The sequence below is a fragment of the Aythya marila genome, assembly GCF_965140915.1.
Source record: "Aythya marila genome assembly, chromosome: 2".
Taxonomy (NCBI): Eukaryota; Metazoa; Chordata; class Aves; order Anseriformes; family Anatidae; genus Aythya; species Aythya marila.
Genome location: NC_139043.1, coordinates 46,103,454 through 46,128,096, shown reverse-complemented (window position 1 = coordinate 46,128,096; position 24,643 = coordinate 46,103,454). Strand labels below are relative to the sequence as shown.

Sequence of the window (24,643 nt, the reverse complement as noted above, 5' to 3'; positions counted from 1 at the left end):
CCTCATTCTTACCTCATTCAGACTGCAGTGAGGACCTTAAACAGCAGAACACTGCTTGTCTTTTTCAAAGGAAAGCAGTGATTTCTAAGAGCTGAGGATCTCACCTACTTTATACTAACTAAAACTGATCTAACACATCACTCTTCAGGCCAAATAAACTGCTTCCCAAGCAACGAGCTCACAGTAAATCACAGTACTGTGATGTGTTTATCAGCAGCTATCAAAACCTAACAGATTTGCCAGAAAATACCACACAGTCACCATGATCATTTCCTGTTTTAGTGTAAGAAGTTCAAGCTTCCAGTCATTCATACACAGTGGTTAGGGATCACAACTCATTTATTATGAGAACTGTTGCACTTTGGCCAGAGAGGAAGCTTTCCCCTATAGCTGGGCTATCCTCTCTGCCCCTCCTCAGACCACGTTCTGCTGTGGGACACAAACAATCAGCTTTTCCAGGAGTCTGCAGGACATGTTCACATAGCTCATATCTGAGTTCAGAACTTTATCCTTTCAGCCTGGTAGTAATGAAACTGTTCTGCTTACATGATTTCTCCTGACTTCAACAAGCTTATCTCAGCATCTTGAGCAACTTGCCACTCTTCTGATTCATCATAGGTCGAAGAATTGCACGTGCTGTTTCTAGGACAAGAAAATATAATCAAGTGGTCAAATATTATCTGCATGCATAGGTCTTCCTGAAGCAGAAATGTTTTAATAGTCTTGATGAGAAACTCTAGAATTTTATTTTGCATGCTCTAGTGACAAAACTGCCCGGGCAGAAGTACAGCCCTGTTCTGCTAACCACTGTGCAAAAATGCAAAACAGCTCCTATTCCGCTTTCATGTGCTAAGAGGAAGAGATGCGTCCAGAACATCTCTTCAGCAGTCTTAGGATATACTCCCCGTTGAGATGCTGACAGGTCTTAAAGCTTCCCTGATGGGTGTAAATCTTCATGGGGAACAGAAACAAACAACACCATCCAGACTCTTCTCTTAAACAAAGCCTCCCCGGGGATATGACATTTGTCCTGGATTTAACCTGTGAGGTGTTTCACCAGCATTTTATCCAGTTCCTTATTCTGACAAACAGTACACAAAACATATCTTCTCACTGTAGAATCACTATCATTATCTCCTTTTCACACAAAAAATACTAGATGATTCAAATACACCAAAGAAGCTGCTGCAGGATGACAAGGTTTTATGCCTCCCACCCACCATGATGTGTCCCAGAGAATGAAGGAAGTAGATGGAAGAATCTCCCATCCACTCCTTACCTCAAAAAGTGTGCCTGCTCTGAGTACACACTGGAGTAGCACCGACTATGAATTGCACGGCTGGGGCAGAGAGGTAAACAGGAGAGAAGAATGAATTTTGAGAGTCAGTAAGTAAGTTAGAGCTTCTCTATCTGATACTTGTTTCCTGCACCTTAGCAGGTTGGTAGCTGAGACAATTAGGCTGTCATTTTGCCAGAAAATACCCAAGATTGTTATCTACAGGGAACCAAACACTTGGTACCTTCCAAAAGCCAGTGGAACCTAATAAAACATGCTTTTGAACAGTCAAGTCTGATCATATAGCAAGGGCAGGATTGTTACACATTCTGTAGACCAATTCTCAAAACCAACGCAGAGTTTAGCATTTCCCAGACATGAGGACAGAATGGGAGAAGTGATTTAAACTCATGATTTCAGAAGAACTCATGATTTAAATGGTCTCGTCGAGACCATTTCTTCCTATCCGACCTCTTCACACTAGGTGGCAGCCTGTGGAGCATTATGAGTATGTACCACTACACAGACCTCTGGTCTACCTGTTGAAATCCACACAAAAGCAAAACGAAGCCGGACTGGTAAGCACGAAGTACTGAAGCATATTAAAAACACTACAACAAGAGAACAATTCAGCATCCTTGAGGCACAGACTGCTAGAGGCTGGAAGGATGTTTTGAAAAAAAAATCATGCTTGTCCTGTTATGCTTTCCCTCAGGCATGTGCTGTTGGTCACTGTCCCTGGGCTGGATGGTCTGGCCCAGCTGGGCCTGCTGCTACCTAGCAGGTCAGACACATCACAGGCACCCTAAATTAGCTACCCACCTTCCATTCCAGCCCACCAAAGGGAAAGGAAAAGAAAAAGAATACAGTGGAGGAACAGAAGGGAGAATGCATGGACAGCCCTTGGAAAGAGCAGGAAGAGAGGCACAATTTGGGATGAAGCACAGAGGACACGGAGCTTGATGAGTTCACAACGGGGTACGTGAGAGTATCTGGTCTGAAGGAGTTCGTATGGTTGCAAGGAGGACGGAGGAGTCATGGGCTGACCCTGACGTACTTGAGGATGAGAAAGTGTCGTGCAGACAGCTGATGAAAAAGAGTGGACAGAACTGAAGATATCCCGCGGTGGATGTCCTGCACATTGGTACTTAGGAAGTCCCAGCCATTTCTCAGAAAAAAAAAAAATAATAAAAAAAAATCAGGATTTAACTATGCTACATTCTGTATGAAAACAAACAAACAAACAACACATACACACACCCTCCCACACACACACAAAAATGCCTTCCTTGCCTTGAAACTGGTTACACTCTATCTGTAAGAGCAGAGGCAACTGGTGCATGCACAGAAAGCAAGCCAGGGAAACCATCTGCCAGGACAAAGGGCTGTCTCTGTGCATCAAGTGACAACATGCAAAATCTCATGAGATACTTTTAGCGTTGTATTACAGAACAGGTGTGGCAAAGGCCCTGAGATGAAGCCAGTTTTCAATCATCAGGCAAGTGCAGCGTTTGCCAGAAGTTCAGAAAGCAGATTTCGAAATAACAGGTTGGGGTTATCAGGGTGCCTTCCAGCCCCTTCACCAGCAGGAGGCAGCAAATGTGATTATCAGAATCTGCACCAGAAATAGTGACAAGCCCTCAAGACCCTAAACACTGCACCGTGTGTAGGTCACCAACATTACAACCAGCTCTGTGTGTAACCCTAGCTGATTTCAGTGGTGAGCTACCTGCTCTCAAAAATGAACTTTTTTTTTTTTTTCCTAGATGCCTTTGAATTTTCTCCTCACTCAGTTCTTTAGAGGATATTAGAGGGAAACCGAGGCAGGATGACAGCAGAGGCTGCTGCTAGGTTGGATTTACACTGCTAACCCCCAGGAGCACCAGGCCCTTTCAGCAGGTCTGCTGCCCAGCCCAGCAGCACGCAGCTGGCTCAGCTCTGTTTTCCACAATTCCTAGGCTGCAGCAATAATTCAGTCATACTAGAGTAGGCATCATGCAGGCAGACTGAGGGATGTCATCTGATCTTACAGAGCTGTATATATGCAGGTTTATGTATCAACAGCCCATGCTGGAGAGGGCTTCTTAGAACAGGCCATCCAAAAATACGTTGCAGAAACACATTTTGTGAAACCAAGGAGGACACAGGGCAAATTACAGTTAAGGGAGCAAGCTGAAATAAACTCTCTCTGAGTTTCTTTTCATTACTATCTCACGACAAAGAGCTGAAAGCTGCTGATTCTGTAGTCTTCTTTGGTAAAGAGTTTATTTGAAGCTAATGGAAATGGATGAATGATGCCAGGGTACCTTGCTTATGGATTAGGGCAATGGAAATGGGAAGGGTCTCCACGGGAGACCCTTCAGTAGTTCTTCTCCAGTAGCTCTGAATACCTTCCGGTTTTCAGGAGTTTAAATGGGCCTCGTTGGTAGAAAGGGCTTATTGCTGGCCCTCTACAACACGGTGGGACTTCATCTTTTCTCAAGGCAGACACTGACATTCATTTTAGGGTACATATGCCACCACATAGCTCAGCCACAGCTTTGTCATACTCATATCCTATTCTGCATCTGAAAATATCTGCTAAAAACAGGCAGCTGTTGCACCCTCTTGTTCACTTGTTTGATAGCAACAGTTTGTTAATATTTAGCACCTTGCTGCAGATTTGTTTCTCCGACACAGGAATTGCTACTACGTGTACCAAAGCACGAGAGAGAATTCAATGTAATTTTAAAGAGCATTATGGGGCCATGCATTTCTTCTGCAAGTGGTCTTCTGTCAGTAAATGACGCTGTAGGGCTAGGCCAGATTTGCAGGTACCACATCCAAGGACGCAGAGGTGCAAGCATAGTGCTCTGCGGGGCTGAATCCCCACAGCACTCCAGCTCTGTACAGGCTGCTGCAAAGACAGACTTCATGGGCTGTTTTTTCTGCACACTGCCTCCCTCTCTTGCAGAATTTGTCCATGACAAAGGCTATAACTTTTCTACACTGTGCACTGCTTCTGAAGACGAGTCTGCAAAGTTTACCAAGAGCAGTGAGGCTCACTAAGGAAGCAAGTACAGCTGATAAATGCACCTTGGAAACACATCTAGGAAACCACCTGGAATGTCGCATACAATGCAGAGTTTTGCTTTATGGCATGTGCAGGCTTCTTATCTAGGAAAGAATACCACAGGAAAGGTCAAATGAAAGATACAGCTCATGCAGAGCTGTGGCAGAGGCCAGGCATGTAGCTTGGTTACAAGGAGTGCACAGAGCTGTCCCTAATCACAGAAGGGACAAACAAGAGCAGAGTTATCACCTCATCCAGTGGCATCGCCCAGGCACCTCTGCTTCTCTGCACCCTCTCCAGGACCTCCTCACAACTATTTCTCTCCCTGGTCTTGTACCCCACAGGCTGTAAGTCAATTCCACCCCTGCAAGTGAAAGAGTCACCCTTGCATAGGGTGGGCTCCTTCCATCTCCTTTTTAAACATACAGAGGCCCTCCTATCTTTTTTGTTGTCTCTGAAAGAAAATTTAGCACATGCATTAACGTTAACCAGGAACAAGATTGCCTTAGAGGTCAAAGACTCACTTGGGGATGGCCACCAACACAATTTATTTCTGTGCATCTCTGCTCTACTCATCTCAGATGCAAAAATAAAAGAGAAAAAAAAAAAAAGGCACTAGAATATTTTTTTTCCAGAAAAAAATACAAAGCCTAGAAAAAAATGGAAAACCTAGTATTCTCCAATAGCTCTCATAACGTACACAAGTGGTCAAAACAGGAAAGTGGTACATGCAGATTAAGTTTTAAGTCTGCAAATATTTTTTGAAAAATAAATCATTTGATTGCGGTAATTTCAATAGAAAGGCCACAGGTAAATGAAAACACAGATATTTTGAACTGGATCTTGAGAGCACAGCGCGTTCATATTACCATACCTGCAGTTGCATCACTCAAGGATGTGCCTCAAAAACAAAGCAATAACTTCACATCACATTGCTTTGGTCAACAGCTACGAAAGCCGTGACACAGCTACACAGACTTCAGCGCTGATAAATAAAGCAAACTGCTGGCTTCTGACTTCCTTTGCAAGATATGACAGCTGCGTATCGCCAAGATGTGACACTGTTTAGTAAGTGACTGTTTTCTCGACTTCAGGTAAATAGGTAGACAGTAAAAATACAGCTTTAGCATTTAAAAGATTCAAACTTGAAAGATTTTGTTAGATTAATAGATGTTGTCTGATTTGATATGCAAAATGAAAGAGAAATGGTGGGATTATATTCAAAGTGTTGGAGATACTGATGTTGCATTTTAGTTTTGTTATTAAATCTTTTCTGATGCCTTTTTCCTGCAGCAGCTTTTTCATTTACACTTGTTAGCTTTTGAAAAAGTCCTTTAGACAATTTTTGGATAGCTGGAACTTAGATGATATTTGTATTAATCATCTCATTTTCATTTATGCTCCAGAATCTATTTTTCCTACTTATATTTGCTTGAAAACTGCTTCTCTTTCCCAACAAATACATACATGAAATAATTTCACCTTTTCTGATTACAACCTCAAAACCCTTTTGCAATGAAATTAGTTCATTTTTAAGCAAGGTAAAATTAAATGATGTTGATGAGCATTATTTAACCAAATGGGAAAACAGACAAATAAACAACAAACAAAACCAAACCAAAACAAAAGCACCACTGTAACATAGACTACCAGCTCCTGGTATAACCAAATCCATGTACTCTGAATTCCCAGTGTCCTGGAGATTATAAACAGCCTTCTTCTGGTGACAGGATGAGAACTATCCATGCTGGAGCAAACCGGAATAGCATGTTCTTGCTCACCATTACTTTCCTGAATTTCCATTTCATTATTTTGACAGCTAATTCTAAACGAACCAGATTTCAAAGTAAAACCTGTAGTAACATACTGGACACTGCACTGCTTTCTTCAATTCGCTTCTCTTACCATGATGTTGTTCTTGTGCAATTTAAGCTTCATTTAAAATTCTACATCTTTTTAGAACCTAATTTCAGTCCATTACAGATTCTAACATTTTCCTGCAAATAAACTTATCTTGCTCAAAATTGTCCTGATCACAGCATTTTGTTCTTCCTCCTTCCTGTCTACCTTACACAATGCTTTCCCACTATTTGAGTTCAGGTAGAAATATTACTTCTGTTACTTCTTTTGAAAAAAGCTGGAATAAGTCCAGGAACAGTCTGACAAGGCAGAGCAACTCTGAAGTTTGAGACAAAACAATGCAGGTTTTAACTCAGGTGTATGAGGATAAAAGCAGAATACTATAAGAGCTTCTGGCTAGAGAAGTATCAGGTATAATAATAATGAATCATGAATAAATGAAAACTTTTTAAAATGGAAATTGTTGTACTTTCTTTCTTTTAAAAGTTACCATTCACTGGAAAAAGAAAAAAAGAAAAAAGCTTACTGGTCATTGTTTTAGTGGACTGGAGAGCTTCTGCAGAAGGTAAGGATCTTCCCCTTCATTTCTAATTTCTGCACCAGTTTATCACACTTGCAGCATATTTTCAATGTGAAAATACTTGACAGAGGTAGCCAGCTGATCCAGAAGCTGTTCAGCCTCATAATGCAGGATCAGCCTTTAAGGCACAAATATTGAACAACTCTGAACTGTAACATCAGCTTGTCTGAAACACAACAGTTGAGACTAAAAAGTTTTTAGCTTTACTATCTCTTTCTGAGCTCCTTATTGAGCTTATTAAACAAACAAATAAATAAATAACCTATTTTTATGCATGTAGGACTTTCTATTTTTTTAAAGAGGGGTTCATAATCAGTCAGACGCTTCAGACTCATTTCTTCTGATATCAAACCAAAAAGGAACTTAAATAGCTACATCCAGCCAGGAGAGGAAAGAAAAGAAAGAACACTAAAGCCTTTAAGATCACGAAAACATATAAAAATATATATATATAATATCAGTTGACAGGTCACTTTCAAGGACTCCCATAATCTTTTACTATCTGTTTGATGGTGTCAATCACCTCACCTCTTTCCCAGAATATGATCCATACACCCTAAGTTTAGGGTGACACACTTTACATTCCTCTGCTAACTGAGGAATGTAAAGTGTGTGACATGCTAAAAAAACACTTTCAATTTAGAAGGATCCTTGCTGCAACTTTCTTTTCTCCATCAGTATACAAATCTGCTTATGTCAGTGCAAAGGCAGTATGTGGGGGAAACAGGATATCAGAACGGTCTACCATTTGTACATAAGAAAATTCTTCAGAGTTGCCATTTAAAAATTATCCGAGCCTGGCTTCCATGTGAAATCCACAGTAAAATTCCCATCTGCTTTCACCAAAACCAAATTAGGGTATTACTGCCTGAATTTGGACATTCCAGTGAAGAACAAAATCTTGAAGGATTTTGGTCTGTCCAGAAGGTAAATACTGCATTCCACTATAGTAAAAGCAATTATTGATTAAAAGCAGGTATTAAAATTGCTTCTTTTGAGGGAGTCAGTAAGGCTCTCCCAAAGGCAAATTTCCAGTAAGCTTGAACACCAGAAAGGTGTACAACTTCGGTAGGGCTACTGATGTAATGTTATGTTGTCAAACTATGTAACGTGGTAATCTCTTTGTTTCAGCTTAGAGGAAAACACATTTCCTTCAGAAGAAAGAGGCAAGAAACATCAGCTGACAGCTGTTTCAAAGAGTACGTAAAGTCAAGCAAAGTGCTTCCATTTCTTTCAGAATGCATTGCTTTGATGTTGTCGAGCCTAACTTACTTTTGCTGGTTAGCTTCATCTCGAGCTTGGCTAAATAAGGCACTTTACAAAGAGATGGTAACTTTTCAAAGGGACACGCAGTCTTATAGGACTTCTCTGGTGACTAACAGACTGTGTTGGCCCTGCTGCTCAGCCCCACATCTGGGGCTGAGCAAAAAAAAAAAGCCCCACACATTTTTTTGGATGACATTCAATCTGCTGCACATTATAACTCGCACAGGAAAAGCCATCCTGCCATGCTAAATGATTCAGAGGTGAATTCTGCTCATCTTATGCTGAGTAATATCTTGTAGTAGGATTAGTCTCACAGAAACATGCTCTTTGTGGCTCAAGAGAGAGGCATTTAACCTTAGGCAAAATATTAAAAAACCCAATTAACATGTTTCACAAAGGATGTGTGACTCTTCTGCACTAACCCAGTGCTGGCACTGGCCCCCTTGGGTGTGGGGTGCTATCTGTGGTGTTTTATTGTAGCCTGGTACAGTTCATACCTTCTGAGAATATGTCCAAATCGTTTTTCTAAGAAACAAGCAATGAGCAATTCTGGCGTGCAAAAACAGTTGTGTTAAACAATCGCCAAACTTTCAGGTAATAAAAATATAATTAAAAAAAAAAAAAGAAAAAGAAAAAGTAATGCAATCCCATGAATAGCAATGGCAAGATGTAGTCAGGCTGTTCTAAGTCTGGCTGTTACGTCCATTGGTTTCACCTAACTGCCATGGCAGAAGCCAGACTCTTGCCATGGAGAGCTCAGGCTGTTTTACTGCACCACGTCTAGTGGCAGGGTGTGGATGAGGGGGTTTACAGATCAGTGGTCGCTCCTATGACAACAATATAAATGTTTGAAACAGACTGACTGAAATCAAACGGGAGAGACATCAGTGAAAATCCTCCATGTACATCATTAACTCACTTGAGAAGGGAAACAGATGTGGTGGCACTTTGGGTCTTGACTGTCAAGACAATTGTCTTCAGCAAATTTATTTATTTGCTTTTGTCTGTGGCGGATGCCTTACTACAGCTCTTCTCTGTTAGACACTTGGGACTTTCTCTGTCTCCTGGTGCATTAGGATTTAATTACTTGCCAAGTAAACAAATCTCAATGTGTCTCCTTACAGGCTGCCTTTAAAAAGGAGGCAACATGGCAACTGCAGATGCTGTTACCTTTTATTATAACTTCTCAGCCATTGATCCCAATGAAAATGGAACTGAGAATTTTTATACATTTATAACTATCTTTCTGCCCTGTATGTATTCGTTTGTTTTTATCTTTGGGCTAGCAGGAAATGCTCTGGTCTTTATCATACTGGTCTTCTATGAGAAACTGAAGACATTGACAGATATATTTTTGTTGAACCTGGCTATAGCTGACTGGATCTTCCTTTGGACGCTGCCATTCTGGGCCTATTCTGCTGCTCAGGAGTGGATTTTTGGCACTGTGGCATGTCGAATTATACGGGGCCTGTACAATCTGAACTTGTACACTTCAATGTTAACTCTAACGTCTATCACCTTTGACAGGCTTATTGCTATTACTTTTGCCACCAAAGCACATATGTGTCAAACCAAACGACTGAAATGGGGCAAATTAATCTGCGGCTTGATCTGGGTGATTTCAGTAGCATTTGCCACACCACAGCTTATTTTTAGTGATGTGTTTACTATTGATAAGACAATATGCCTGGAAAAATACCCAGACCACCACACAGAATTGGTTCTTGAAGTTATTCAAGTGACCCTTGGTTACTTTATTCCCATGCTAACCATGATCATCTGCTACTCCCTAATTATTAAAACCTTACTGCATGCCAGGAACTTCCAAAAGAACAAATCTCTAAAAAAAATATTTTCTGTAGTGGCCATATTTATTCTTACTCAGTCACCCTACACTTTCTTGAGACTGATGAAGATCATCGACTGGAGCTTCAACTTGGACAGCAACTTTGACTACGCAATCGTTATAACAGAAGCCCTTGCTTATTTCCACGGCTGTCTTAACCCTGTTATGTATTTCTTCATGGGGGTGAAATTCAGGAAGAACTTCCAGAAAATTATTAAAAGCTCAAGGTGCTTTAAACAGCAAGTTGCTGTTAGACAGTGGCACACCACTGAAGACGAAGGCTCTAGAACTTACACTGTCTCAAATAATGCAGATGTGACAAGCATGTTCCCTCTGTAAAACTGTCCAGAGAACATGGCAACTATGTACAGCTTTTTATTATTATTATTATTATTATTTTATTTTTTAAAACTGAGATAGGTAGCCTCCTTGAAGGAAGAAATGCTGCCCCATTAGTAAGGGTACTGCAATCTGCTTTAGGCCAGCATAACTGAAAGCATCACACTTCACTGCCTCCTGCTTTTCCTGGTCAGAGCTGATCCTAACGCAAAGCTGGGACCTGACTTAACTGTGCAGAAGTTTCCAAAAGGCAATGGACACAGTAAGACAAAACTCAATTCTTGACATGAAGCCAGCTTGGACCTCATGACTCCAGAGGGCCTGGAGACATTCACCAAACCTCTTGTCTGCTGGTTTTTCAGGGAAGGTGTTTGTTAACAAAAGCAGTTATGATATTTTGTTTCAAAGGTGTTACGGATTTTAGTTGATATGATTCATTTCATGAAAATTCATGGATTAAACACACATACATATTCATGACGTGTTTCATGTATGATTTTTTGTTATTTTGGGGGGGGTATTTTTTCCATTCGGGAGAAGGCCTCTACACACATTCCTGTTCCTTTAGTGGTCATCTAAAATTTTGGTAGTAAAGCAGCATATTCATCTACCTTCCATCAAATATCAGGTCTCTGCTCTGTGAGCAGAGCTGGAGACTAAAACAGGCGAAAACAAGACGGGATGGTGGAGAGGAGTGGCTGTGGGTTGTCTATGATGAAGTCAGGGACGGGTCCAGCTCAAGGGCATCAAGTCCTTTGCCTTATAGCTTTGAAACACCAGTTTTGACCTGTTTCAAACCATTCTGGCAGTAACCATTTTCATTCTGGATGCTCCTTTTCTCCTCATTAACACTCAGTCCCTTCTACCAGATCACTGCAGCTCAGTGGCACCTGACCCTTATCAGCACCATCGCATCCATGTCATCTTCACCTAGAAAACATCTCTTAGGCAATCCCTTGCTTTCTACACAGTCCCTTGTTTCTTACACACTAAAATGGTGCAGAATCCTCAAAAACAAAAGTAGGAAGGAACTAGGTGGCAAGTAAAGCTGCTATCTCAACGTGCAGCTCCAAGGCAGGCTTTGAGAGGTGCTCCTGTCCCCGTTCTTCTCAGCTGGCTCTCCCCAAGGGATTCAGACTGTATGCAGTTGCCCCTTCGGGCTATGCTGGCACCCTGCACAGTCACATGAGCTGTAATTAGGTCAGGAAAGAATGTTATGAGTCATTAAGAAAGAATCCAAAACAAAGCAACCACAGTGCAAACGGGCTGAGATGTCCTTTCTACAACACGCAGTACCGAGGTGTGAACAAACTCATTGTAACCACACCAGGGTAGTGGTATTTTTAAAAAAATACTGTCTATGGTCTTGGTTCTACTACAGTGTTGATCCCAGGCATGTTATTTCAGCAATATGTTGGAAAGGAAACAGAGTGATTTGGTTTACTCTGGGGACTTTGACCAAGTGCTATACATGATCCTGACCCATGTTTTATGGCACAATCTGTAACTGTGAACACTTAACTCTTTAAAATAAAAGTTTAAAATACAACACTTCAAAAGAGAACCCATGCTACCCTCAAAGTAGCAGCATCTACCACAATAGTACAACTTATCTCAGCTTCTCACATTAAATTTTCAATCAGGTTGCTCCAAATTTATGTAACAGAACCAAAACTGTGAAACAATTGCACAACTGCTCACAGTAAGGAGGTCTGCCTCAAGGCCAGGCAGAGTTATGCTGGTAACCATGCCTCTTGCTGTGCCACACATCTGTGCAGCTCACGAACAAGATGAGTTTTATTTGGTTCTGAACTGACTTGTGTCAATAAAGACAGTCTCTCAAACTTTGCTGTTAAGAAATAGTGCTACTGTAGTCATTTCGTGTCATTTCAAGGGAAAAAAATATAGATGCAGGGCTAAATAAAGAGAGCAAGTTAAAACGAGAACAGCACCACAGAAAGCAAAAGAGAAACAAATAGAAAAGAAGGCATCTTTTAAGACAATTCGCTGCACCTGCTCCCATTTCCAGTTCAGGAAGGACCTGAACCCAGAAAAAGGTAAGGTCATTGCCAAAACCTAATGCAGACACGCAGTCTGCAGTCAGTTGCCAAAACCTGGTGCAGACACCTGATACAGACATAAGAAACTCTGTCAACAGAGCATGCCTATTGCAGAACTTCTCTCAGTCAGTATGGACCAGCCAGTCTCCCTTCCCTCCCCCTCTCTTGTCTCTTCCCCTTTTATAGCTGTTACAATTAACTCTAATCCCTGGCAAAAAAAAAAAAAAAAAAAAAAAAAGTTTGGACTACTTTCAGCAGAATCTCGATACAGAAGTCTGGCCTGGTAACTTGTTTTTCGTATGCAACCTTCAAACATGGGTCCAACAAGCACAATCTTGAATTCTTTGCATCTTCCCCAGGCACAACATCAAAACAAATTCTACCCCATATATTCAATTTCATGCAAAGAGAACATTATTGGCATGACGGTGGATAATTATTTATACTTCAAGACTACCCTAAGTCTACAAATAGGAATGAGACCCCATTTATCTGGACACTGAAAAAAAAAATAAAAATCAAAGGTCAAGGTGGTCCACCTGTCCAGTATGGCCAAGAGATCTGCAGCACTGAAACCAGTAGCTCAGAAAGTCCCTGGCCTGCAGATCCTTGGCAGGTGGGAGAAAACAGACTGGGAAATGATCAGTACATCTGCTATGGACTGCTGTCAAAGACTGGAGGGAGGGTTAGCTGAACTTTTGTTTAGGTTCATTTTAGTGGCTGATGCTGCCCTATCTGCTCATGTCCTGTAAACTTGGGCTTTGGGTACCTGTACACTCTTCACCACAGAAACAAAACGAGAAAACTTCTGGGCTGTCATAGTCAATGCTGGTCTCTTTTTCTCTTCAGCATATACCACAGGTGCCACACAATCATAACACTCACGTATCAGTTTTTGCATCTGTGCCGTAACACAAAACCACAAAATCATCACAAGCTGTTTAAGTGATCCACTGTGTAAGAAGGCCATCCTGCTACCAAGTCAGTGTTCGTGCTCCTGAGACCTACCAAATGTCCCAAACGGTGCTGGGGTGGGCAGGTGTAGTCTGCATTCTCCGCAAAGTATGTCTCAAGCCCAAAGTATGACAATACTAGGAGGCTCCCCAATGCTCACAATACTAATAAAACTGAAGGATTAAACACTACTTCCTAGCTTTTCTGCCTATAATTTGTGAACAACGGGAGATGGGCAGCCTTTATAAATTTGCATGTTGCATGGGAACCCTTCAAGAACAGTCTTCCAGTGTTAGTGGCAATCCTTCCTTTCACCCTGAATACACTGTGGGACAAGAAGAATCCAGTCCAGTCCCAAACAGAAAAAAAAAAACAGTCACAGGCACTCAGTTCTTTTCTCCTGCTTGTATTCTCCCAAGCTAACTCACTAGTGACACCTTTTCTGAAGACAGCATGAAATCTCACAGGTCTCTAATACAGAGAAGTTGCACAGTACACATTTTTTAATCTTCTTAAAAACAATCTAACAAAGAGACAAAACCCCTTCACTACAAACTGCCCCTTTGCAAAGCAAATGTACTGCTAACTTCACAAGAGCACTGTGAAGCTCAGTTCATTCATGTCTGCCTGACGTGTGGTGAACATGAATGGAATGTACTGTCAGTGTGGATGGTATACAAAATAGGTGGAATACATAGAACTTACTTACCAAGAAATAAAAGTGAAGAATTTTGAAAAGGTTGCTTTCCAAACAAACAACTCTGTTCATTCTGCTTCTACTAAATAGCAAGTCACTGTGGTTTACGCCGGAAATGGCTCTGCTAGGGGCAAAAAAGTCTAGCTCTGCTTTCTCAGCAGCAAGCTGGTTACTCTGTGGCTATTCACTGTTTAGCATTTAGATTTATCACACTGATTTTTCTGTTCAGAAGCAAAACAAGTACAAACTTAGGTGAAAATGGTCTGTTTTGTTTCCTTTCTCAAATACATAAAAGATGCAGCTTTTTCAAGAAAAAAGTATTAGCAAAAATGTTCATTGTTGAAAGAACACTTTCTATAAGCATGGATATGCATCAAGCTATAGTATTACTATATAGTTTTCAAACCAAATACTTAGCCTTAGCTCCTCTTCATTGTGATTGAAACCTACATTTCATCTCATTTTCTTATGGAAAAGAAGAACTTATGCCAGATTTAACTACACATTTCTAGTTCTTCTCCTCTTCTCTAAGCTGTATCTTTAAAGTAGTAAGGAATCTACAGAGACAGACCACTTATTTTATACTCAGGTCAGTGAAATGTGTCACAGAAAATGGCAGATCTTTCCTTATTTTCCCCCCACGCCCCCGGTTCTCTTGATATTAAGTAATGGTAACTTTGATAGACAGTATCATTTATTAAATTAAGTAAATTAAGTGTGAATGACCAGTGATCCATTTGGGCCTACAAATTGATTTTAACAGTGACAGCTGGCCTGTGACAGCACAGAACTGGGACTATTCCTCTGTGCCGCGGAGAAGCAGGTAGAGGGCGATGACAGAGCTGTTTGGATTTACTAGATTTGATGCTGACTGTGCAAATGGGTCAAAATTATCTTGTGTTGGTCTACTGAACATGTGGCTGGGAACAGAAGGGTCCACTCCCTATGCAGGGGTTGGCTACCTCCACTGAATGGCAAAAAAACAACTACCAACCAAAATCCAGAAGAGTCCCCTCTCCATGAAACAGTGTTTACTCACAGATCTGTCACGCTTTGATCCAGAGAGTCTCTCTCCATCTGACTTTCACTGTGGAGTGAGTCTGATTCTTGTACTTGGCACAACTCCTCATCCGTGATTATATCAAATGCTGCATCGTCTGGTGGTTTAGAGGCTTCACTTGCAACTGTGCCATAAAAGGACATGAAAAGAAACATTAGTAATATTAGCTGGTTGTGTGTAAAACAAACAAACAAGCGAAACCCTTAAGGGGGATGACTGGGCCATTCCTCTCTTTACAGAAGCATTAGGTAACTTCTAAGAACCAATTGAAATCCTCAGGCTGACTGAGACCCATTTAATATATATGCAGATTTCTGTCAATACCAATTAAATACTGAGACGGGACCAATACCATCCTGAAAACATTCTGTGACAAAGCAGACCCTCGGAGATGGAGATGACCATGTGGTTTCCTGGAGAACATCTAAGCCTACTTCTCAGCAGCAAGCAAAAACCACACTAACCAAAAGCCCTCTCTTCTGGCGACAGTGGTGATTCCAATGAACCTGGGGATCCTTCCTGGTTGACACTGGATCCAGAGTCATCTGCATTGTCCACGATCACTCTGGGCTTACTAAAGCAAGCTCTGCAGCAACGCTCCTTCTTCCCACCAGGTTTTGTCACCATGTAGTTGTTGCAGCAATAGTAGCAGAAAATGCGACCACACATTCTAGAAATGATTCAAAACCAAAGGTGTTAGAATGGTTACCACAAACAGGTAGAACACAATTAATGGCACAGACGGGCTTTGTCATAATGGTCTTGCTGCTTGGAAAAGCCCAAATGTCACATCCACGACACAACTTATGCTGCGGTCTGTGATGCTTTCTGAGGTGAAGGAAGTTTTCTTGACAAATAGAGGACAGAAAAGCACATTCAATTTTGCTGCCTTAAGCCAGAAAAAAAAACAACACAACAAACAAACATAAAAATACTACCAAAAATACATTTAAAAATAAATATCTACAATTATGCAATGCAAATAAAAAATTCATATATGAAGTACATATGAAGCAACTGCCTTTAATCATATTAGAAAGGCTAAATCTCATGCTCAGAGCAGAAATCTATATAGTTGGAAGAGTGTAAGAACGTCTGTATGTCTCTACTTTGCCAACATCCCTCTTTCCTTCTTCCAGGGAAGAAGAGACAATACTGGACACACGATATTGCACATTCATCCCTCATGCCCTCCCCGTTCTGCAGTCCATCAACATTAAACCTGTCAACTAATGAACATATTAAGATTTTCATGAAGAAAAGTAGCCAGCGGGGATGACTGTCATTTATGAAGTCTTGGTGGCTTTGTTTTTTAGAATCATTTAACTCTTTAATAGGTACTGGTAAAACACCTGGAGGTTTCACAGGTTTTAGTAGAAATGAGTAATTTGAACCTTATTACTGGAAATGACTGAACTATTCACTAACCACTACTGAATGTTCCTACATTAACATGCAGTTGTAACAGTCCCAGTCCTACACACCTTAGATGATGAATCAGGTTGTGAGGATAAAGAATAGCAAAGAACAAAAACAAACATAGCACAGAGACCCTGAAATGTATCAACTTAAATATATTTGAATAAATCTAGAGTAGGTAACTTATAGCTCCAGGCTAGCTGTATAGGAAATAATTCAATATGAACTTTTTTTTAGAAGATTCCTATCCAATTGGTAATTATCTCTGAATGTGTCTAGTTTAAGTAATCAAATCTATAATTGCACAGCATATTGGATTTGTACTGGAATACTTTTCTCACAATGCAAAACCATCTTACTGAATGTTATTTACAGCATGCACAGAGCAGTGCATAATAAATATATTAAAAACACAGTCCTTCCAGCCCTGTGAAATATTAAAAAATCTGAATATTGTTCATATGAACAGATTAAGTTTCACAGTGGGTGAGATAAATGTCCACCTAGTCAATAATTCTGACAACGGTCAGCAGCAGCAAGTAGTTGGTAGTCAGTTTGAGGAAAGATTATAAGATATACTGTATGTAGGGTATGATTATCTTTGCTTCCAGAAATCAGAAACTGATAGACTCTCCAAGTCAAAGCTTGCATCTAGATCTTTGTCTTAACACGTCAAGAGACACTTCCATTATAATGTCTCTTATCCCTTTGTGAGCTCATGTTCTTTCAGGCTCTGCAAGGTCTTCTATCTATGATTTTGACAAATGAATTATGAATTTTAAAAAGCATTTCATCTGTGTAAACAATCATATTGGGTTTTGCTTTCGAACAGCGTAAGAGTTCAACAAACTGACCTGCAGTGGTGTCGACGCACCATCCATGAGAACTCTCTCTGGCAGTCCAGGCAATGGTTAACCTCTGTGTCCCCCTGCCACCTTTGCTCTGCACTAAGCTTCTGCTGGAACTCGAGAGCATCTGATTTTTGCCACAAAGCATCCTTATCTCTACAGAGAGACAGTTAGAGAAATTAAAATAATACAAATTATCAGTGTTTACTGTTAGCCAACCTCAATTTGAATGTTGGTGAAAGCTTCATCACCAAAAATAGCTTTTCTTTAACTTCTGAAGAGCTTTCAGGAATAAAGATAGATCAAGAAACCTACTGAAATACATGGGAAGGGGGGGGAGAAAAATGCATGCCATGCAGAGAATTACACATTTTTGCAAACAAGACAGGTAATTAAAGAGATTATATTGGGTATTATATTTTTGACTGCATTAAAGAAATGCAGAATTTCAGCTGCTTATGAACCTGGCCATTATCTTCATCATCAAATCAGGAAAACAAGAGTGAAACATTTAGGCAGTACCCCTTAAAATCCTAAGCTAGGGTTTTAATTTCTGTTTCCTATTTATTTTGATGCCAACCTGATAAGTTCTATTAAGCGTTCTTCAAGGAACTGTTTTGTTCTTGTCAGGTCGTCCAGCTCAGCAAACAATTTCTGGTCACTGCTGTCTTTGTCTGCTGCCACCTTGCTGAGCTTCTCACTGTAATCCAGGGCCTGCTCTCTTGCTTCATCAGCTTCCTTTTGAGTCCTGATCAAATACAAAGGCAATTAAAAGTCTTTTTTAGTTCGTATCTATTCAAGTCCTCCCGATCGAATAAAGGGGTCCTCCATTTTATAAGCACGTAGTTTCAGTGAAATTGTTCTCAGTGTGCTTATTTTTTAAAGCCAGAATTTCCCCAGCTTTCTGCATCACTGACAGTGCACACAGATCTGTTATCCAGTGAAAACTGTTAGCAATCAGCAATTTCTAGGATGCCCTGCTTCTAGCAAAGCTTATGATGGCTGCCAAATTGGGAATAAAATTCGTGTTCTTTGAAGCTAAAATCATTAGAATCTGCAACCAGAGCTAAACAGGCAGGGCCCTATAGCCACAGGTTGCCCAGTATTTGCAGGTTGTGCTCGGAAGGGCCATTTAACTCGTACTTGTCTATAGCCTTCATGTTTACACAAGGGAAGCAAACCAGTTTCTCAGTATAGTCTTCTAACACAGACACAATTCAAAATTTGAAGGTTATGACAATTCAGTTCACTGTGCAGTCAGTGGAAAGAAGTGCCCCCAGAAAGGTTCACAGAATGTAGGTCACGGCTTGATGATATAGTAAGTTCAGTACTTAGTCCTAGCAATGGATCAAAACTGCTACTTGAACACAACACAATGGGTTGAGCTGGTCTTAACACTCAGTCAACTCAGCTGAATTCAAGTATCTTGATGAGTTTTGTACTGACAGATTCCATCATAGATCAAGAATCACCAGTCTTCCCACAAAGACAGATGGTATCAGCATAAAAATATAAAAATACATAGGCTTTGGTTAACCCATCTGTGTGTCCAAGCTAAGATCTATTTTGGACTGCCAGATAATACACGACACACAGCACCAAAATTACAGACCTTGGAAACATAGCCTGTTAGATGCTTAAAACTGCTGAGAAACCTGCCAAAATAAGACATGCAGGATGTCGTCCCATTTAAATAATTCTTACTGTGTCCCTGAAACATCACGGACAGGAGAGAAAATAAACCATCAGAAAGTGCGAATTTACCAATCCTTATTAAAAAAAAAGGAACAATACTGGTATTTTAATTTTGTGACTAAGCTACAAGATAAAAGAAGTTTATGAAATGTCTTACAGTTTCATAAAGGAAGAGGGACAATGAATTTACGTCATTGGCTGAATTAGTGAAGTATTGAAACCTAAACCTTGCATTCATGTGTGCTGTATAATTTACATACTTCTTGTCTTAAATGTCAATAGTGCCCATGCACTATTTCCCCTATATAAACCCTGGGGTAAATGCTACTTCATATACCACAGCAATTTTCGGTATGCTTTGATTATCAGCCCTGCTTGGCTTTCAACTAACGATTTGTATAAAAGAACCCAAACTCCCACCTTTCCAAGAGCTCTCTCAGAGATGTCACCTCTTCTTCCTTCTGAAGCCGGGCAGATTCCGATTCAGACAGCTGCTCTCTTACTTCATCCAGTTTTCTAGACAAACTTGTGTTCTCAGCCTAGAGAAATATTTTACTTTTTTTACTTACATGTAAAAACAACATTTTGCAAAGCATTGGACAAATACCAAGACAACTAAACAATGCTTTAAAGGAGTCAGTTAAAGCCATACCATCAACTAAGATATTATTGTATAAGCAGACACTAACTATTGGTATACTAGTGATTGATTACTTCTGTCACATCGAATAAGGGATAAACTTGAAAGTAAGACTGTATTAAGCACAGCCTGTAATTCTTATTATTCTGTCATTTAAACTTTTGTCTCTGTATTAAGGAAAATCTCTCAAAGATAATGGTGAAAGAATAACCCCTTACTCATTTTTTTTACCACCTAAAAGTTTCAAAAGAGAAGAAATAAAAATGAGGAAAATGCTTAGTTTTTGTCCTCTTCATATACGGAACATTAAAGACAATTGAAACAAAAACTTCCTTCTCAGCTAGCCTCTGCAGACCAATCTGCCAAACTGAGTACTCAAGGCACTCGAGCCTCTGAAGTTTCATGTACATTTGCTAGCAGGCAGGGCCAGGTTCAATAACTTTAACTTTCTTTTTTCCTGATCCCTTACTCTCACCTCAGTACAACCCTCCTAACTCAACTGTTAGAGAAATTCATTACAAAAATCCTGGTTTTTTTTCTGTTTTTTTTTTTTTTTTTTTTTTTTTTTTTTTTTTTTTTCCAGCTAGGTTATTTCTCAGCAGTATCAGTTCTCTGATTCAGTGACCTGGCAACCTGAAAATAGCTGGATCCAAATGTGTGGCTGTGTGGAGTGGGCCTGCAGAGCGTAAGACAAACACCTTTAAAACCTGTACCCCCCCCATTTAAGAAATGTATACATATCCAGGTCTTGGATGAAACCTGACTAGTTTTAAGAGCAGGACAAGTCCAAAGTGCTTTTGATAATCTCTGTTTCAGTGGCTAACTTTAGGCTGCCAAGTATTTTTGCCGCAGCATCTGTACTTGTTCAAGGGCATTCTTAGACTCACAGCCATTCATCAGAAATGCTGCCTTCCTTCTCCCTTACAACAAACACCAATGCCAGCAGACACAAACACCTCTGCCTTTTAACCAGATCGAGCACCTACTTGTAAATCTGCAATCTCTTCCTCCGCAGCATGCTGTTGTCGCTTCTGCTCCTCAAGTTGCTCTCTTACTTTCTCACATTCTTCACTGGCAGCCTAGCAAAAAGATCGAGCCAGAAGTTAGCATTCCTCTAGCTGCCCCCATTTCACCTACAAAATTCCCAGTCATGAATCATGCGTGCTCTTAATGCCATGCAAGGGATAAATGCAGCACCACTGTCAGGCTCGTGACAGACAGCTAGAGACACCTAACTCATAGTTTCAAGAATCCTCTGAGGTTGCAGACTAGCTGCGATTTACTGTTACTTGCTATGGGTATTACAGCTGTCAACAAAAAGAAAGCTCAGTTTGCTTTCTCTCAAAAGAGAGGGAGAGCTTAAATTATACTGAAGTTTAAGAAGTATTTATGGAAGGAAAACATAAATAAACGCACACTATTTCTTCAAACTCATGGAGATTTCTGGCCACCACCAGTGTCACAGACCTCTGATTAGTTGCCATTCTTAGATGCCATCTCTGAATGGCAGAAGAAGAATAAAATACTTAGTGTTTAGGCAGACATTTCACATATACAGGGTTGACTCATGTTTTTATGGAAGCGAAACTTTGGTCTTCTTGGCTGCAGCCTCGAGCAGCTGAACACAAAAGCACATGAGGGAATTATTTGTAATAGTATCCAATGTCAGTCTTTGTTTCATCAAAATCAGTTTTCAGGGGAAGCAGCATCAGTTTTCAGGAGAAGCAGCCTTAAGGGTGTAGGGAGCACTGTTCCTACCAAAAATAAAATAAATATGTGTATATATATATAATCACAACTGTAACCTAAGGGAACAGTTAAAGAAGACACCACCTTCAGTGCCAATGTAAGAAATCATCACCTGCTCCAGTACTGGCTGGCTTTTCCACATCACATGGCCAGTGTGCTTATAGGGCCACATTATACATCTCCAAAAATCTCCAGAGTTATTTTACCTCGAATCAGCCTAACTCATGAGTGTAGAAGCATTTTTAGATTTCCAAGCTTAGGCTAGCTGCATACGAGTCTCAGAGCCCGACCAATGCAAACCTTAGGATTTCACCCAATGATTTTTGCAGCAGATGGTAAAGCGGGGGGAAGTCCTGCACAGTTCCTTCAGCTGTAGCAAGCATGTTAATTTACCTTGAATTTTGTCTGATAACTTAGAATTTCTGTGCTCATTTGAAATTTCATTGTAGACAGCTCTTCTTGGCTGGTCTCCTGGAAGCTCTGTGCTTGTTTCTTTGCTGTCTCCAGCTGTGTTTGCAGACTTGGGACAGCTGCGGCATGTGTCTGAGCCTCCTCTAGTTTCTCTTGCAGGCTCTTGTTCTCCTGTCTGAGATCAGAGATGTCATGCTTCAGCCTCTCCTGTTGTGCTGCTGCCTGTTCTTCCAGTTCTTTGAGCCTCTTTGTGGCCTCGGCTAATTGCTCTTCTGCAAGCACCTTTTCAGAGGTCAAGGCACAAATCTGAATACCGAGTTCAGCCATATCCGTGTTGGTCCTGTGGAGGAGATCTTTGTTTTCTTCATTTTCCATTCTAGCAACGTCCAAGTACTGCTTAACCTTGAAGAGCTCTTCCTGCAGGTTCAGCAAATTACTCTCCAGCTCAGCTTTTTGATGGGCTACTGTCTCCTGCTCTTTTTTCAGTACTTCTTCTCTTTCTTTGCTTTGCATCAATTCTTGCACGTGGTTTCTGTTGAGGGATTCAGTTTGCTCTTTCAGCTGCTGGACAAGCACTTTCTGCTCCCCTAAGTTGGTCTTGGTGATCGCCAGCTCACTTTTCACCTGCTCTCTCTCATCAGTGGTCTGTTGAAGCTTGACTCGCAGGTCAAGGACTTCTGCTTGCAGCCTAGAGACCTCATCTCGGTTGACCTGCAGCTGCTCTTCGCTTATGATCAGCCTGGAGGCCAGCTCTTTTGCCTCCTTCTCCTGAGAAGCTGCCTGCTGTAGCTGGTGTTTTTCCACTGACTCCTTTTCTGAGGTGAGGGATTCAATAAGCTTTGTCTGTTGGAGGCATGTATTTTCAGCGCTGAGCTTTTCTACCTCAAGAGTCTCTGCTTTCTGCCTATGTCTTTCAGCTTCTGCTCTTAGCTGCTCACACTGGTTCTTCATGCCTTGCAGTTCTACTTCCCTCTCTGTGAGCTGTGACTGGAGTGACTCTTGGCATTCCTTCAAGGTGCCTAAGCTTTTTTCCATTTGTAAACCATGTTGTTTGGCACTCTTCAGCTCTCCTTCAAGTAAGGCATAAGACTCCTTGGTGGTCTCTTCCCTTTCCTTGAGTTCTTTATAGTCTGAGTGCAGAGCCTCTAATCTCTCCTCCAGAATTTGGCTTTGTCTCCTGGCATTCTGCAAGTCTTCATCCAGCTGTTGGTTCTGGCTCCGGAGCTTCTTTTCTTTTTCATCGACTGACACTAGGGCATCGTCAATCTCACTCTGAAGCTGTTTCTCAGAGGCTCTCAGCCTGGCCACCTCAGCTTCCAGGGATGCTTTAGAGGCTTCCATATTTTTCAGCTTCCCTTCCATCTTCTCCTTGGACTGCTGCAAATCTGCATTTTCGGCTTTCAGCTTCCTACTCTCCTCACCCATTTCATTCACTGCCAAGTTTTGCTGTTCCATCTGCTCCTCCAGCTCCTTGACTTTCTGGCTGAGATGCTCTTTCTCAGACAAGAGTTTCTGCTTTTCCTCCTCAAGGCTACACACAGACTGACTCACCTTTGTTAAGCGACTCTCCTGTAGTTCAAGTTGTTCTGCCTGTGACCGGGTTTCCTCCTTCAGTGCTCCTTCCCTCTTACCATACTCCTCCTCAAGTTTCTCTTTTTCCTTCCTTTCCTCCTCAAGATTTTTTTCCAGTGACCCCACCTGAGCCAGCGACCCCATTACCTGGGTCTGCAGCTCAGCCATCTCCTTTCCTTTCAGGGTCAGGGCCTTCTGAAGTGCATCCACTTCCTTCGCCATGGTTTCCAGGCTCCCTAGCAGCCTTTCACTCTCTTCTTTAGAGTCAGCAGCGAGGCGATTGTATCTGGACTCCAGCTCCCTCTGTGCCTCTTCTTTCAGCTGTAACTCTTCTCTTGCAGCTTTTAGCTGAGATGCATGTTCATCACTGAGTTTTTGCATATCTGCCTTTTCCTTTTCTGCCTGCTGAAGCTTCTCTAGCAATGCTTGCATCTGTAGGGCAGAGTCACATTGGGCTGTGGCTTGCTGTCCTTTTTCCTCCAAGGCAGCATCAACTTTTGCAAGGAGGTCAAGATTCTTCTGTTCTGCGAAACTCAGCTTTGCTTTAAGCTCATCGATGCAAAGCTCCTTCATACTAACTAAAGCCCTAGAGGCCTCCAACTCCCGATTCATCTCCTGCAGCTTTGAGGCACAGTCCTCCTTGCTGTTTGCCAGCTGCTCTAGCTTTGTCGAATATTCCTTCTGCTGCTCCACGGCATTCAGTTCCAGTGAATGCAGGCACTTCTGCAGGTCATGAACAGTGCTCTGAGTGGAGTGTGAGACCTCACACTGCTTCTGTAACTCTGTGATCATTTTTGACAGCCGGGAGTTCTCCTCGCTGTAGTTATTGTTCTTCTCCTTTTCCAGCTGTACTTGTTCTTTGTGAAAACTGACAGCTGCCTGGAGCTCCTGGTTTTCCATTTCCAACTGGTGAATACGACCCTGAAGTTCTCTCTGCCTCAGTTCAGCCTGGTCAAGTTCTACACGCATCTCTTCAAAGCCCTCAAGGTGTTCAACATTTATTGAGTTATTTGCATCAGGGCTGGAGGGAAACTCTTGAGCCTAGATGAACAGAAAGGGAAAAGAGAGTTGGAAAACTGAAGAAGAGCTGCATTTTTCAAGGAAAAAGACTCAAAGGTTTCAGAAATTAGGATAGCTTACCTTTGTTATTGGTTATTGGTGATAATAATAATAACAATGAGGAGACACTACCAGGATTTAAAAAAGTAATGGAGAATTTGAGTTTTTCATATCCTCCTTGACTGGTGGATTTATAGACATTTTTATAATGCACAGCACCGTAACATTTAAACAATTACATTTTTAAATTAATCCTATTT

General features: G+C 41.2%; 2 protein-coding genes across 8 annotated transcripts in view; one reads left to right on the top strand and one right to left on the bottom strand.

Annotated features, from left to right (window-relative positions):
- The window catches only part of FYCO1 (FYVE and coiled-coil domain autophagy adaptor 1), a 48,392-nt gene that overhangs the window by 6,591 nt on the left and 17,158 nt on the right, over window positions 1-24,643 (bottom strand). For 2 of the 6 annotated variants that reach the window (XM_082754584.1, XM_082754585.1), the window contains exons 8-17: window positions 21,735-24,365; window positions 20,579-20,671; window positions 19,373-19,491; window positions 17,838-18,005; window positions 17,264-17,413; window positions 15,455-15,660; window positions 14,970-15,114; window positions 2,334-2,444; window positions 1,280-1,339; window positions 547-642 (exon numbers count right to left, since the gene is read on the bottom strand). In XM_082754584.1, the coding sequence (XP_082610710.1) occupies window positions 547-642; window positions 1,280-1,339; window positions 2,334-2,444; window positions 14,970-15,114; window positions 15,455-15,660; window positions 17,264-17,413; window positions 17,838-18,005; window positions 19,373-19,491; window positions 20,579-20,671; window positions 21,735-24,365 (3,779 nt within the window). The remainder of the gene's footprint in view (window positions 1-546; window positions 643-1,279; window positions 1,340-2,333; window positions 2,445-14,969; window positions 15,115-15,454; window positions 15,661-17,263; window positions 17,414-17,837; window positions 18,006-19,372; window positions 19,492-20,578; window positions 20,672-21,734; window positions 24,366-24,643) is intronic. The other 4 variants (XM_082754588.1, XM_082754586.1, XM_082754587.1 and 1 more) reach the window with 4 other exon arrangements.
- On the top strand, window positions 5,214-10,715 carry CXCR6 (C-X-C motif chemokine receptor 6). 2 transcript variants are annotated; one of them, XM_082754591.1, is made up of 4 exons: window positions 5,214-5,396; window positions 6,675-6,753; window positions 7,900-7,967; window positions 9,159-10,715. In XM_082754591.1, the coding sequence occupies exon 4, from the start codon at window positions 9,182-9,184 to the stop codon at window positions 10,217-10,219; it is 1,038 nt and encodes a 345-aa protein (XP_082610717.1). In that variant the 5' UTR covers window positions 5,214-5,396; window positions 6,675-6,753; window positions 7,900-7,967; window positions 9,159-9,181; the 3' UTR covers window positions 10,220-10,715. The 2 variants fall into 2 exon arrangements, with proteins under 2 accessions (XP_082610717.1, XP_082610718.1); XM_082754592.1 differs by having other exon boundaries at window positions 5,368-5,422.